Below are 12,745 nucleotides of genomic sequence, written 5' to 3' on the forward strand. Positions count from 1 at the left end.
ATGTATGGAGTTATTTTATAGAGTTAAAACATAATTTTATTATCGTGTAATATAAAACACTGACTGGTGTATAGAGGGACTTGAGCTAAAAAATTTTTAGTGTCGGTCGCGCTAACCACTTTTCTCATAAGTTACGCGCCACTGTAAAAACTTTAGTCTCTCGGTTCGTAATAATAGGCAAGAAAGGCCCAGCCCGTGTTCTCGGGTTCTATTAAAAAACTTAAGGCCAAACTATTCTAATAAAATGGAGGTTGCACGTCGAAGGTACACGCGTATTCGCTTCTTTTGATATACATATATATCCCTGTAAACGAGAAAAAAGCTGTAAGAAAAAAATTATATAAAGTCGAATATCGCAATGTGCGGAAGATATTATTAATTGCTACTTACGGCGAACGTGACATGCATATGAACACTCTAAGAAATAAGTGTTTGATTTATAAGTTGTTTTTCCTTGTACTACTTTTCATCATTTATAAGTAACTGACTATCAAACACCTTGTAAGACAGCATGTTTGAGAATAAGACGTTTTTCATATTGTAGTCCTCTTAATGCTAGAGGAATTATAATAATACTTTAAAACGAATATTTACCCAACAAAAAAAATATTTATTTCAAATTTTTATTATTTTTTTTAACTAAATTTGTTTCTTAAGATGCAGTCTATGATTATAAATATTTTTTTGTATTTGAAAAAACACCTTGGTGGGATTCGAACTCGGGACCTCTGGATCGTGAGCCAACTGCCTTACGTGGTAGACCATTTCTTAATTTAATGTTAATGTATCATAAGTGTTATACATAGTCTACATGTCATAACCAGCGCAAATATATAATTTTTTCAAAAATCATCTTGGGTGAACGTCAGAAACCAGTGCCGGCTCATTACGAAATTCTGTGTTCGTGAATATATTTATGAAAAAAGTATATTTATAAAGTATTTTTTTAATAAAACAAACAAGTATAAGTAAACGGATGTATAAGTATGAGTATTTTCAAAATTCTGTTTACCTAAAACTTTAATAAAACTACTTTCTTCAAAAGTGTTCTGAGGGAATCAACCACCAATATCGTCACTGTGAGCATTAGGCTGCTGCGTCATTTGTATTTCTTTTAAGACCAAAAGTGTTTGATTTCAAATCAGCTTCAAAAATGTTTGAAAAGAGGAAACTGTCTTATTTTTACAAAAACGTTTGACTGATCACCGAAGTAAGTTGCATATAAACTCTTACTATATTTAATGCTTTAGTATCAAACATTTGAAGAACTTTGTGCAATGAGGAAAAATAACTGAGTATAGCGCTGTTTGAATATCAAACACATTTTGATGACTGATGTCTGAAAATCAGTCACTTTCTGTAGAAAAATGTTTGAAATTCAAACATGTCTTACTTTAGATTTTTTAGAGTGAATGTGAAATGGAAGAATTAAAGGCTTTGTTCCATGAGAATATAAGGAAAAAATTAATATAATCGTGATCATTGTAACGATAATTTTAACAAGATAATAATGACAGTGATCAGTAATAATAATCATTGAAATAATTAGAGATAGGTGTGATGCGTGATATTAATCCTCGTTGAATACGACAAAAAGATAGATTCACGTGGAGAGAGAGAAAGAGAGAATGTGCAGAGGTATTTATATTAAATTGTACAATTTGCTTGCGTTTCAAATAATAAAGGGTTTATCAACAAAATCATTGAGCTCGCAGGATTCAGATTATATAGAGAAAAATAGAAGCGATTGAAACTAATAATTGCTGCGTTATAATTTGCTCTAAAAATCGTTAAATAAATGTATTATATTTCTGTCGTATATATATATATATACGACAGAAATATAATACATCTATATATATCTATAATACATCTATATATAATACATCTATATATATCTTCTATATATATATATATATATATATATATATATATATATATATATATATATATGAAACTACTCTCTCTCTCTCGTTGTTAAAAGATATTAAAAAATTAATTTTTATGGTAACAATGGAAAAAGCGTATGCTTTTAATTCTAATTCGTAACGTGTATAGAGTACTCATGTAATGTATCAACGCACTCTCTTCAATATACGATCTTCAATATACGTCGCATTGCGTGCTAATTGTGCAATTAAACCGCGATTTAAATTTAATTCCTCCGACTCTTAACTCGGTGTTTATTGCGCGGCGTTTACCGATTTATCGCGATACTTTCGAATACGCGATATCGCGCGTTAATTAAAATCCGATGTACGTCCCGAGTTTTTACACAAAAATGAAGCAAAAATTCGCGCGACATCTCCTCGCGTCGCATTTGAATTTTACCAACGGCTAGATCCGAAGAAGACACCTTATCCAACGTCGTATAGATCGCAAAATCGATCTTCATATACATAAACGAGCCTCGCCATATGCATATGCACATGAACTGCGCTGATACGTGCCCGTGACACGTGCACGCGTCCTTGTCCTCGTCCCCGTCGTCGTCGTTGTCGTCGTTGGGAATCAATTAGCCCGACATGCACCGGTACCTCTTGGGATACGTGTAACACCTACACCCTGCCATGCGCACGGAACACTTTTCGGCATTTAACACCAGACCGGCATACACAAACGTGCACGCGTATGCACCATTTATAGAAGTTATTTTACTAGCGCTACCCCGCGCGATAATATGATATGCTTTTAGAATTACACGCGGGTCGAATCTCGGCGACCGCGACCGCGCCGGTAACTTCCGGTCTTAATTACCGAAATAATGAGTCGGAAAACTCGAAGTAACCACTTTTCGATAATGTGCTAACGCGACACTGCAAATGTAATTCATTATATTCAACGTACGAATTAATGTCTCGCAGTGGCATTCGTATCGAAAACATGCTCGACTTGTTTGGACGGCAGGCAAAATAAATGTTAAATGCAGATATAATACTATTGGTTAGTTACGTTATGCAGATAATATATCGCCGATCAATAAGCACTCGCGGCAGCTTCGTGCATTTGCATCTAAATGCACTTAATTGCTTAATATCAGCAATTCTAACTCCATTATCATTGTACCACAAAATGCAGTTGCAGCCTGACGTATTTGGACTGTAGTTTAAAATAATCTAACAGCTTGATAAAACGCCGTTTTAAAAGATATGCTTTTAAAAAGCTACGGTATTTGCATAACGTTGACCTATATTACATATTTAACGGAAGAAGAAAATATTTTTATATTCGCTGTTTTTACAGGACCGCGGATTTTATTTTACCGCACTTTTTTTTGCTCAAACAACCTCGCCTAAAATGGGCCATTGGCGCACAACATAGAATCATACGCCGTTTTGTATTAGGTATTGTTGTACATTATTAGAAAAATAAGTTTAAGTTCTGGGCGGAAAAAGTTATGACCGGTTAAATTGCCAGTGTTAATACCTATTCATTATCATTACCTTCATCGTCAGAACTGTCAGAAAATGATGTAAAAATATTTTTAATATGCTCTGATAATAGCTTGATTCTTGTGTTTAAGTTTTTTTTTTAGCAAAAAATGCAAACCAGCCGTTACGACTGACTTACAATTAGCCGAACAAACAATAAGTTTGTTCGTTACCGTTTGTCATCCCGGGAAAGTGCCCTGGGCGCAAGAAAGTCTGGACGATATTATAAAAAATATTATTTTATATAAATAGTGATATAAATATAATATTTCAGTTTTAAATAGTACAAAGTTTTTAGTATACCTATTAGTTAATATTACATAAGGTAATATGCGAAATATTCACGCCCCAGAAAATATTTTTCACGTTTTTGAGACAAATGTTATTATTATTTCCACCAACCTTTCCTCTACAAATGCATATAGAAGCCAAGTGTGTGCATGGTCCAAAACCTCTTGATAAAATGGGCAATGTTCTTGCCGCTAATACCAGCCGGCTAATCAGACCTCGAAATGGAATTGCGCTCCGCTATATTTTTCAGTTGGAATTTGACGAATGAGCACAAGCTCGCCAGTGTCACGCGATGCTTTCGGAAGTCCGCGTACACATAAATGGGCTTGTCCGTTCATTCGCGCATTTCCAACGGATGGAATAGCTGTACGGGCCAGCGCGGCGTCCACATCGGCCATTCAGCTTCGGGTTTACGCACGTATGCACGTGTAATCCCCGCAGGGGTTTATATAGGCCACCATCGCAGCGTACACAGCGTTACATATCTCCGCGGTGATCACCGACGCTGGATTCTCGCTCTGTGTCGGGGGTCTCCCCGCCGACCGTCCCTCCACCATGTCGTTAATTAAAAGCCACCGCGTCCTCGCGACAACCGAACCCGACAACCCGCCGCATTTTTAGTAGCTGTTTCCAGTGTTCAACGACGGGAATATCTCTCGATCACGAAAACTTCGCTTTACGATTCTCGCAGTTGAGCGCACCGATAGAGACGTTATCGCGTCGACACATTCTCTCTCTTTTTTTCTCTTTCAGTTTATTTACAGCGGTGCGCTCGGCGAGGAAAAAATGAGGCATGCAGCGTTCATTACGGAATCGTCGAAATGCGGCTTAATTTGAAAATGAAAAAAAAAAAACCCGGACCCGGTTCCCCCGGACAAAAGCGTGCCGGCGAATTCCCCCGCGTGTAGTCTGGCACGTCCGTGTGTCAACGTGTGATTTTCGGTTGACACGCGCGCGTGCACCGTGGCACTGCATCATGCGGCACGATGGAGCGTTACACGGCAGTATCGAGGGTCAATATTATCCGGTCCCAAAATCGATCCATAATTATTAAGCAAACATGACGGGACAGACGGCAGGCTCTCTCCCAAAGCATGCCTGGACAAATATGATTACATCGTTGATGTGAACATTCCGATCAATATAAACTGCATGCGGTGGCATTCTCTATCCAATTAAGCTCGTACGGATCTGCCCGCGCATACATGAAAATCAATCCTCATTGGCCGCGCATCGATGATATCGCCTAATTAGCTCAGAAGCCGGCGGCGGCCGCGTGTGCAGTATACGCCCATGCATAGCCGCCGGCAAAAACAAGCCATTTACATGGTCTCGTACTCCAGGCCGCGTAACTAACGCGCGCTCCTGTTTGCAGCCGGCGTCCAGTTCAATTTTTGCATTGTCAAAAATATTTGCGAGCGTATAGCACAAAAAGAGAACAATACATACACATATTCTCTATTATCCAGATATAATACCAATTGTATCAAATATTGTAGAATCATATGGATGCAAACATTGTAAACAAGTTCGCGTTGTGTATGTGTTAAAATTAATTGCATGGCGATGGATTTTTAGTTTTATTAAGAACTTTTTATGATACTTCTATTTCTACAAGTTTATGTGAAAAATAAAAGTATTACTATCAATATAATTAACATTCTTTTTTAATTTATTATTTCTCTGCTTGTATTTATAATGAATAAAGCAAAATAACTGGTTTTAAACAAAAAATTTCTTGTAACGTTGGTATTATGTCTATATATAATTACATATTTACAACTATGTTTTAAATTTTACTTCTATTGTGATTTTATATTAGCTGTTTCATTCATTAAACAATTTGCAAGAACATATAATTTTGTTTAATTTCCTCGAGCGTCAAAATTACACAGGTTCTCTATTATAGAATTACTCGACGCCAGACGGACGACAGACGCCGTGACGCTGACTATAAGTGTTTCCGGATGTATATCGCAATGCTATTCATCGCGGATGCCTAATTAACAGTGCCCCGTGGCATTCTGACCCCGGCATTGTGCCGTGCGTCGCGGGGCCCTTTTGCGCCGCGCCGAACGCGCACGCGGCAGCGAGAATTTAATTAACCTGTTCTGCATTTGATAGCCGGCGAAAACTTCCGGTCGGTGTCTTTTGTGAGGCGGTCGTAATTAATATTCCTTGAAAGCGGCAAAGAGCAGAAGGCCTCGACCGAGAGAAAGGCAAATGCGGGTCGGACTGCGTGGGGAGAGGGGGAGGGGGAGGGTATCTCGGAAAGAGACCGCCCCTACTAGTACCTACTCGAGAAGGATCAAAAGAGAGAGAAGAGAGAGAGAGAGAGAGAGAGAGAGAGAGAGAGAGAAGAGAGAGAGAGAGAGAGAGAGAAGAGAGAGAGAGTTATCAAACCGCGAGATTTTATCGCTACTGTTCGAAACGTTTGTGCGAATGAATGCTTTCTGAAAGGAGTGCAACCACACTCTTAAGCATGTACCGCGTAGTATCTCCAAATTTGAGGTACTAATTTCTAAATGGAAATGACATTTTGAGTTACATGCTGCTAGGAGATACTTTTCCCGGTACAGTAGCACGAGGTACGGAATACACGAGGTACTGATAAAGGAGGAGGTACCGATTGGAGGTACCGCACTTATAAATTCACCGGTACAATTTTTTAGGAGATACAATTTTAGGAGGTACAGTTTTTTAGGGGGCTTCCCGTATGTACTCCGTACATACGTACTTTGTACGTACATATGTACCTCGTACAAATGTGTACCTCCTACATATGTACCTCGTACAATAGTTATTTGTGCAAAAAGTGCTGTAAGATGAAAATTCACGGGTGCGGAGTTGACGCACGAGCCGAAGGCTCGTGAATTTTCATCATTACGCACGGCTTGCACACCCTATTTTATGTTGCAAATGCGTGGAAAGGGGTCTATCACGCACGCGTAGCGTGCGCAATGGGCCACTTTCCATGCACGTGTTACATAAAAGACATTCGCGAAGGCACTCAACGCGGACGTGCACGGACGTGTCATAGGAGGTACAGTTTTAGGAGATACAGTTTTTTAGGGGGCTTTCCGTATATACCTCCTACATACATACCTCGTATACGTAGTCAACCATGGCATGATCGCGTCATTTGTTGAACGAAAGACATTCGCGAATAGCAGCGGGCAATATTATATTATATATCTAATTCGAAATTTTATTACTTTTTTTAAACTGAATTTGTTTCTTAAAATAATTTTTGAAAACTATATATTTGCGCTGGTTATGACATATGTGTAGACTATATATAACACTTACATTAAATTAAGAAGTAGTCTACCAGGTAAGGCAGTTAGCTCACGATCCAGAGGTCCCGAGTTCGAATCCCACCATGGTAAGTGATTTTTCAAATACGAGAAAATATTTATAATCATAGACTGCATCTTAAGAAACAAATTTAGTTAAAAAATAATAATAAAATTTTGAAATAAATAATTGTTTTTGTCGGGTGAATATTCGTTGCCCGTAACGTACTTCCTAACTTCGAGGTACCATGTACCTCCAATTTTTGGCGACACATGCTTAAGAGTGACTTGTGTCCCTCGTAATTACGTAGGCGTAGGGACAAAATTTTAACATGTATCTCCAATTTTTGGCGACACATGCTTAAGCACCGGCTACTTCCTTCGCGAAAATTAAAAACTGGACCATTGGCGATAATCGAGACATTTAAACCGCTGTCAAACTACTTATTTGTGTATTGTGTATTGAGATATTATTATCGTATAACACACACGATCGGGTTCTACGGATCGCATTCAAGCGCGCAAAAGTCATTCCGTGACACTGAAAGTTGTACCGACAGATCGTATCAACGTCTAAAGTCTAAGCACGAAGGAAACAAGCAACGTAATTAGACGAGCACGGAGAGCGCGCGGTGCACTCCCCCGCAAGCTGGAAATATATTCATGATCGCGTTCGGTGTTATCGAGAAATGCGGTGTATACGTTGCGCACGGGAATGGATTGCGACTGATCTAACGTACGAGTTCGTCCTCGTAGGGAAATATCGTTGGGCGCAAGCACGATCTTATTACATTTCCGCCATGAATCCCATCGAGATACGCGCGGCCCATAGAATAGTGTGTAAGTCACCGAAGTAAGATAATGGAGAGGAAAAAGCACGGGAGATACGATGGCGGGAGGAGGGGCGGGAGATCGTATACGCGGGCGAAACACGGCAAAGCAATTTCTGTACAACCACGTTTTCTCGTTTCCGCGAAGGGGGCACCTTCGTGAGGAAGCCGGGGAATTTTACATGCGCGCTTACACGCATGTGCAAACCGCCCGTGAAAAAAAATCAACTTTCATGATTGGTCGAGTGATTCGCGATTTGTTATCTCGTTCTTCCCTCCTGCCCGCTTCCCCCTCTCTCTTTCTCTCTCTCTCTCTCTCATTACGAATTATGCCGTGCCCCGAATAGCTTATCGACTGTTTCCATGAAACCTGACGAGTACGCGCTATCGATTTCGCCGTCGTTAATGATAATCAATGCGAAGCGCGATGAGATTTCGCTAATGGAACATAATATATCGGCCGTGCTATCGTGGTATTATTATTACCTCATTTCCCGAACGAAAGACACTCTTATTCGTAAAGAGCGCTTGTCCAACCGCACTGAGTCTGAGAGATTTTTATCGTAAGCGCACGAAGCCTTCTCCGCCTGCTATTAACGATGGAGATTAATTTTACTTCGCGTCATATTCCGCGTGACGATCCGTTTTCAGTTCGATAGAGAGAATCGATATTACATCGCAGTAATATCTAAATGGCCGTATAAAAATCAATTGAAACGAAAAGGTGTGTGCCTCGAGTTGCTCCAATTTATAGGATAGAATCGCGCGGAATAATCCGATCGAATAAACCTCGAATTGCATTAACTGACATAAAGAATATCTTTATGCGATATTATTACATATCACCGATATGCAGTGTAACGTTCACGTTCGTATAGATTTATAGTACCCGTATATCACCGTGGCCGTTTATCGCAAATTACAGGGCTCCAACTGACTTCTCTGCATCCGTTTATCGGTTTTATTAATTACCTGCTAATCAAGAGCGGCGAATAAGGCGGAAAAAATAATCACGTGTCTCTTAGATTACCGTCGAAGCTGCATTTGCAGCTGTCTTCCTTAATAATGCTCGCTTATCCATATTCCGTCATTAATTACGTCCGATACAAATTGATAATGCGCTTTATAGCTGACCTCATTTCGCTTCTAGGTTGATCCCTATTATACGGACGTAATATTCATAAACTCCTATTGGCTGTAATTACGGCATACGACATGCATGCACTTTCATTAATAAGACATACGGTTAATAAAGTTACGATATAATAATAGCTTATCAAAACCAATCAAAATGATTACGTAATAGATGTAAATTATAAAAATATTATCTTCTGTATAATTTTTTTATTCAATTCACGCAAATTAAAGGACGATATAGAGCTGCATATTATGGCGTATCGGCAAAATTTGAAAGGCAAAATTTTAATCAAAAAATATATTTATCTGTTCTCGAAGAAAAAAGAAAGGAAAACAGCCAAATCCCACGTGTATCGCAATGCGCCACGATAAAATAATCTCGAGTACACGGCTACACGCTGTTGCTTTTTCCTTCTTATCGCGAAAGCCGACTTGAGCTGTTTTATCTCGCGGACGGAAGAAGGCCGAAAAAGTGGAAGGAGAAGTGGAAGAGGCAGAGAAAAGGAAGGAAAGAGGAAAGGAGAGAAAGAGCATAGAAAGAAACGTCCGATTGGCGCGAAGAATCACGACGTTCCCCCGCGAACGCCCATGCATATGCATCTCCCCGTGTAACAGGAAAGGAACTTTTCTCGGTAAAAGAGAGGCCAACGACTCTTTACACATTTATCTCTCGAACTCTCCTTTTCGACGGGCGGAAAAAGTGAGAAATAAAAGACAGGACGAGGGCGGAAAGAGCGCGTCCCGTCATCTCGTCTTCTCGTCTCGTCTCGTCACTGACCCGGGACAATAGACGCAGATTTTCTTAACGACGGACGAGTAATGATGTGGAGAACGAGCCTATAATGCTTCTGTATATCCGCGGCAGCCTCCGCGCGGCAGATGCCGTCACTCGCGTTTAAACGAGATCCGGCGACACGACGAGTCTTATCTCTATTGCGGGATCGCTGATTTCTCCCTTCGTTCGTTTAATTTACGATGAATCGCGCACGGGCCGCGTCTGCGAATAAGACTGGACGACCCGCGACATCTCGTGCTGTGAATGCATCACAGAATAACGAGACGCCGTCACATCTCCTTGCACAAGCGCGAACACATGGCTTCATCCAATAATTCACGACGAATCCAATTCATGACGGACGATTACGCGAGTGCTCGTAAGGTCGTAACCCGAGCTGCGCCGCCGCTAAGAATGAGTTAATCGCACTAACTTCGATTAACTTTTTTGACGGAACTGGTTAAGTTGTTCTAACGTAAAAGCTCGTCGTTTCCTCTCGCGAGGAATTTATGCAATTGATGCGACTGTTTCAAAGTTTCTCTAATGTAAGCGATAGTTAGTTTTTTAGTTTAGTTTGAGCTTCTTTATTACCCCAAAGGGGTCCAAAAGGGCGTTTTGGAGGGACGTACCCAACCCTGTACATATGTCCCTGCCATGGGCTCATCGGCGTTTTCTCAGGGACGTACCCAACCCTTTACATTCTACGTGCCATTATCAAAAATAAAAGTAAAAATAATAATAAAATAAAAATAAACTACAACAAAAAGAAAAACATCGGCGTTTTTTCGGGACGTACCCAACCCTGTACATTTTATGTAAACTTTCGAACCAAATCTCATTCAACGGCTGGTGTCCCCGATAAACGCAGCACCAAAGAGAAATCTCTGGTCCCATTTAAATGGCTCCTTCGTCAGTTCGGATCCGGGTATCGGGGAATGCATCGGTAACGTGAAATCCTGGTGAACCCCGCTGTTGGTTGTATATTTTCCTCCTTCTGTTATAACAACTATAACGGACGGTTCCAAGTACGGGCATCTCCCTTGGCCACACGTGTCCATGCCGGTCTGCATACGATTTATGCTCAGCACATCCAACGCGTGCTTCAAAGCGGCACCTAGGGTCGTCCAGCCAACGCCCTGCAAGTTTTTCAGTTCGTTCGTAAGGGTTGCCAGGTTCTCCTTCCATCCCGCCTTGATGTTCTGAGGCGGATCCTCGAAGGTCAGGAGCATGTAACGATCCCCGCGGCTCTCCGGCGATCTCTGTCGTACCTTGACTAAGGTCTCCACGGCGCTTTTGGCGAGATCCAGCATTGCCTTCTTCTTATCGCCGTCGCCGCCACAGCACGTTTTCGCCCATGCCCGGACCATGGTGACCTAATGTAAGCGATACGCTTACATATATAGTTTTTGACAAATCCATGAAATAATGAAAACCACGTTTATTCGATTTAGTCATTTTCATAGAGCGATTTCAAGATATATTGTTAATTTTGAATGAGTTTCCGGAGAATATCTAATAAGACAGCTTAAAAATTTATCTCGAATTTCTCATATGTGATTTTCATGATTGCGATACTTGCAATTTCCTTTGAAGACACACAATACGCGTTTGCTATTTTATTTTCTATTCCACAAATTTAACTTGGTATGCAGCGGTATGTACGTGTTGCAGGCTTGACCATTTAAATGCATCATTTTTTTACGTTGCGTGTTTCTTAGACAGACAGCAGACGTATTTCCAAGATATTGTGTTCCCGGAACTTGGTGGAGATGCCAGCCTTAAGAGTTGATGTTTATTCAACAATATACTCAAATAATTCACACTTTTGACGCGAGTGTGAGATCGCTCGGTCTAGATATACGCGCCCCGTTTCTACACACGCGCCATTCTTCTCGTATGTCCAATCATATGTATTACTCATCGTTACCGAATATATTTAAAACCGCTCAAATTGCATGTCGTGCCGGTTGAAGCGTGATGAGTAAAGCGTCTGAAGCGTCTGAATAATTATCTAAACTGATTGGCGCTGTGATATGTGGGTTGCAAAATTTGCGATGACTTTTGCATTGAGTTATCGGCCGCGCGCGCTTTTAAGTTCGGGGGATAGATGACGGGGAAAAAGAGAGATTCGACCGATTCGCAGCATCGCATCGCTGCGAGAACACGGCGCCGCACCGCGCCGTGGCGTCACGTTGCATCTCGCGCCTGCAGGCGTCCATTTACATAATGAGATTATTTCATTTAGGCCGCGAATGGAGTCGTAACCCTATATGTAAATTCGAGACACGTGAAAAGCGTGCGATCAGAGTGTTTGAATACAACGACCCTCGATCGTGATCGCGCACACCCTTTCAATAGGATTTCACGGTGGCGTACGTATGCGCCACAGGCGGGACGGGGAAAAGGGCGGCTTCACGCGTTCGTCGTGACCGAGAAACTCGATGACTGTCATAATCGCGTATGCTTTTCTCCGAAGGTCCGATGACAGATAAGAGAATTTAATATCGCCGCTCCTACGTGACGCCTATATGCACGACCGAATTAATTACTCACGACACTCTTTCGTTATACGATAAATATAATAAGTAACTTTTTTATCGATCATATTCTCATATATCAGATATTTTTATATCAATTTCCTGGAAAAATTGTATTTATTCTTAGACAGGGTTCGCCCCATCTTATTATTAACTCCCTCGCTCGCCAGTACGAAAATACAGTACGGATACGATAGGGTATCGATCCGATAGGAACGAATAATTCAACGTCACATAGGATATAATCTAATCGCGCAAAACTGATTCGCAGCGGACTCAAAGAAAGCCAGCAATAATCCATAACGATGATTTTATTAATCGAACGGCGATATTTATCCATATCATACGCGATCGCAAATACAGGTGTATCAGTAACATGTAGGGGGCTTCGAATATCGCATTACCTAATTATCCATGTAAATGAAGCAGCCGTTATTCGAATAATAGA

The 12,745-nt window shown here is 40.8% G+C and overlaps 2 protein-coding genes across 2 annotated transcripts in view; one reads left to right on the top strand and one right to left on the bottom strand.

Annotated features, from left to right (window-relative positions):
- LOC143896662 (discoidin domain-containing receptor 2) overlaps positions 1-12,745 on the top strand; it is a 163,406-nt gene that overhangs the window by 14,920 nt on the left and 135,741 nt on the right. The window lies entirely within an intron of this gene.
- LOC143896562 (integrator complex subunit 6-A-like) lies at positions 10,600-11,127 on the bottom strand. Its single transcript, XM_077404504.1, has one exon. The coding sequence runs from the start codon at positions 11,125-11,127 to the stop codon at positions 10,600-10,602; it is 528 nt and encodes a 175-aa protein (XP_077260630.1).

Source organism: Temnothorax americanus, unplaced genomic scaffold (genome assembly GCF_048541705.1).
Source record: "Temnothorax americanus isolate GAGA-0224 unplaced genomic scaffold, ASM4854170v1 Scaffold19, whole genome shotgun sequence".
NCBI lineage: Eukaryota > Metazoa > Arthropoda > Insecta > Hymenoptera > Formicidae > Temnothorax > Temnothorax americanus.

What these genes read in the sequence shown, in the direction of transcription:
- LOC143896562 (XM_077404504.1), bottom strand. Translation starts at nt 11,127, where the DNA reads ATGGTCCGGGCATGGGCGAAAACGTGCTGTGGCGGCGACGGCGATAAG.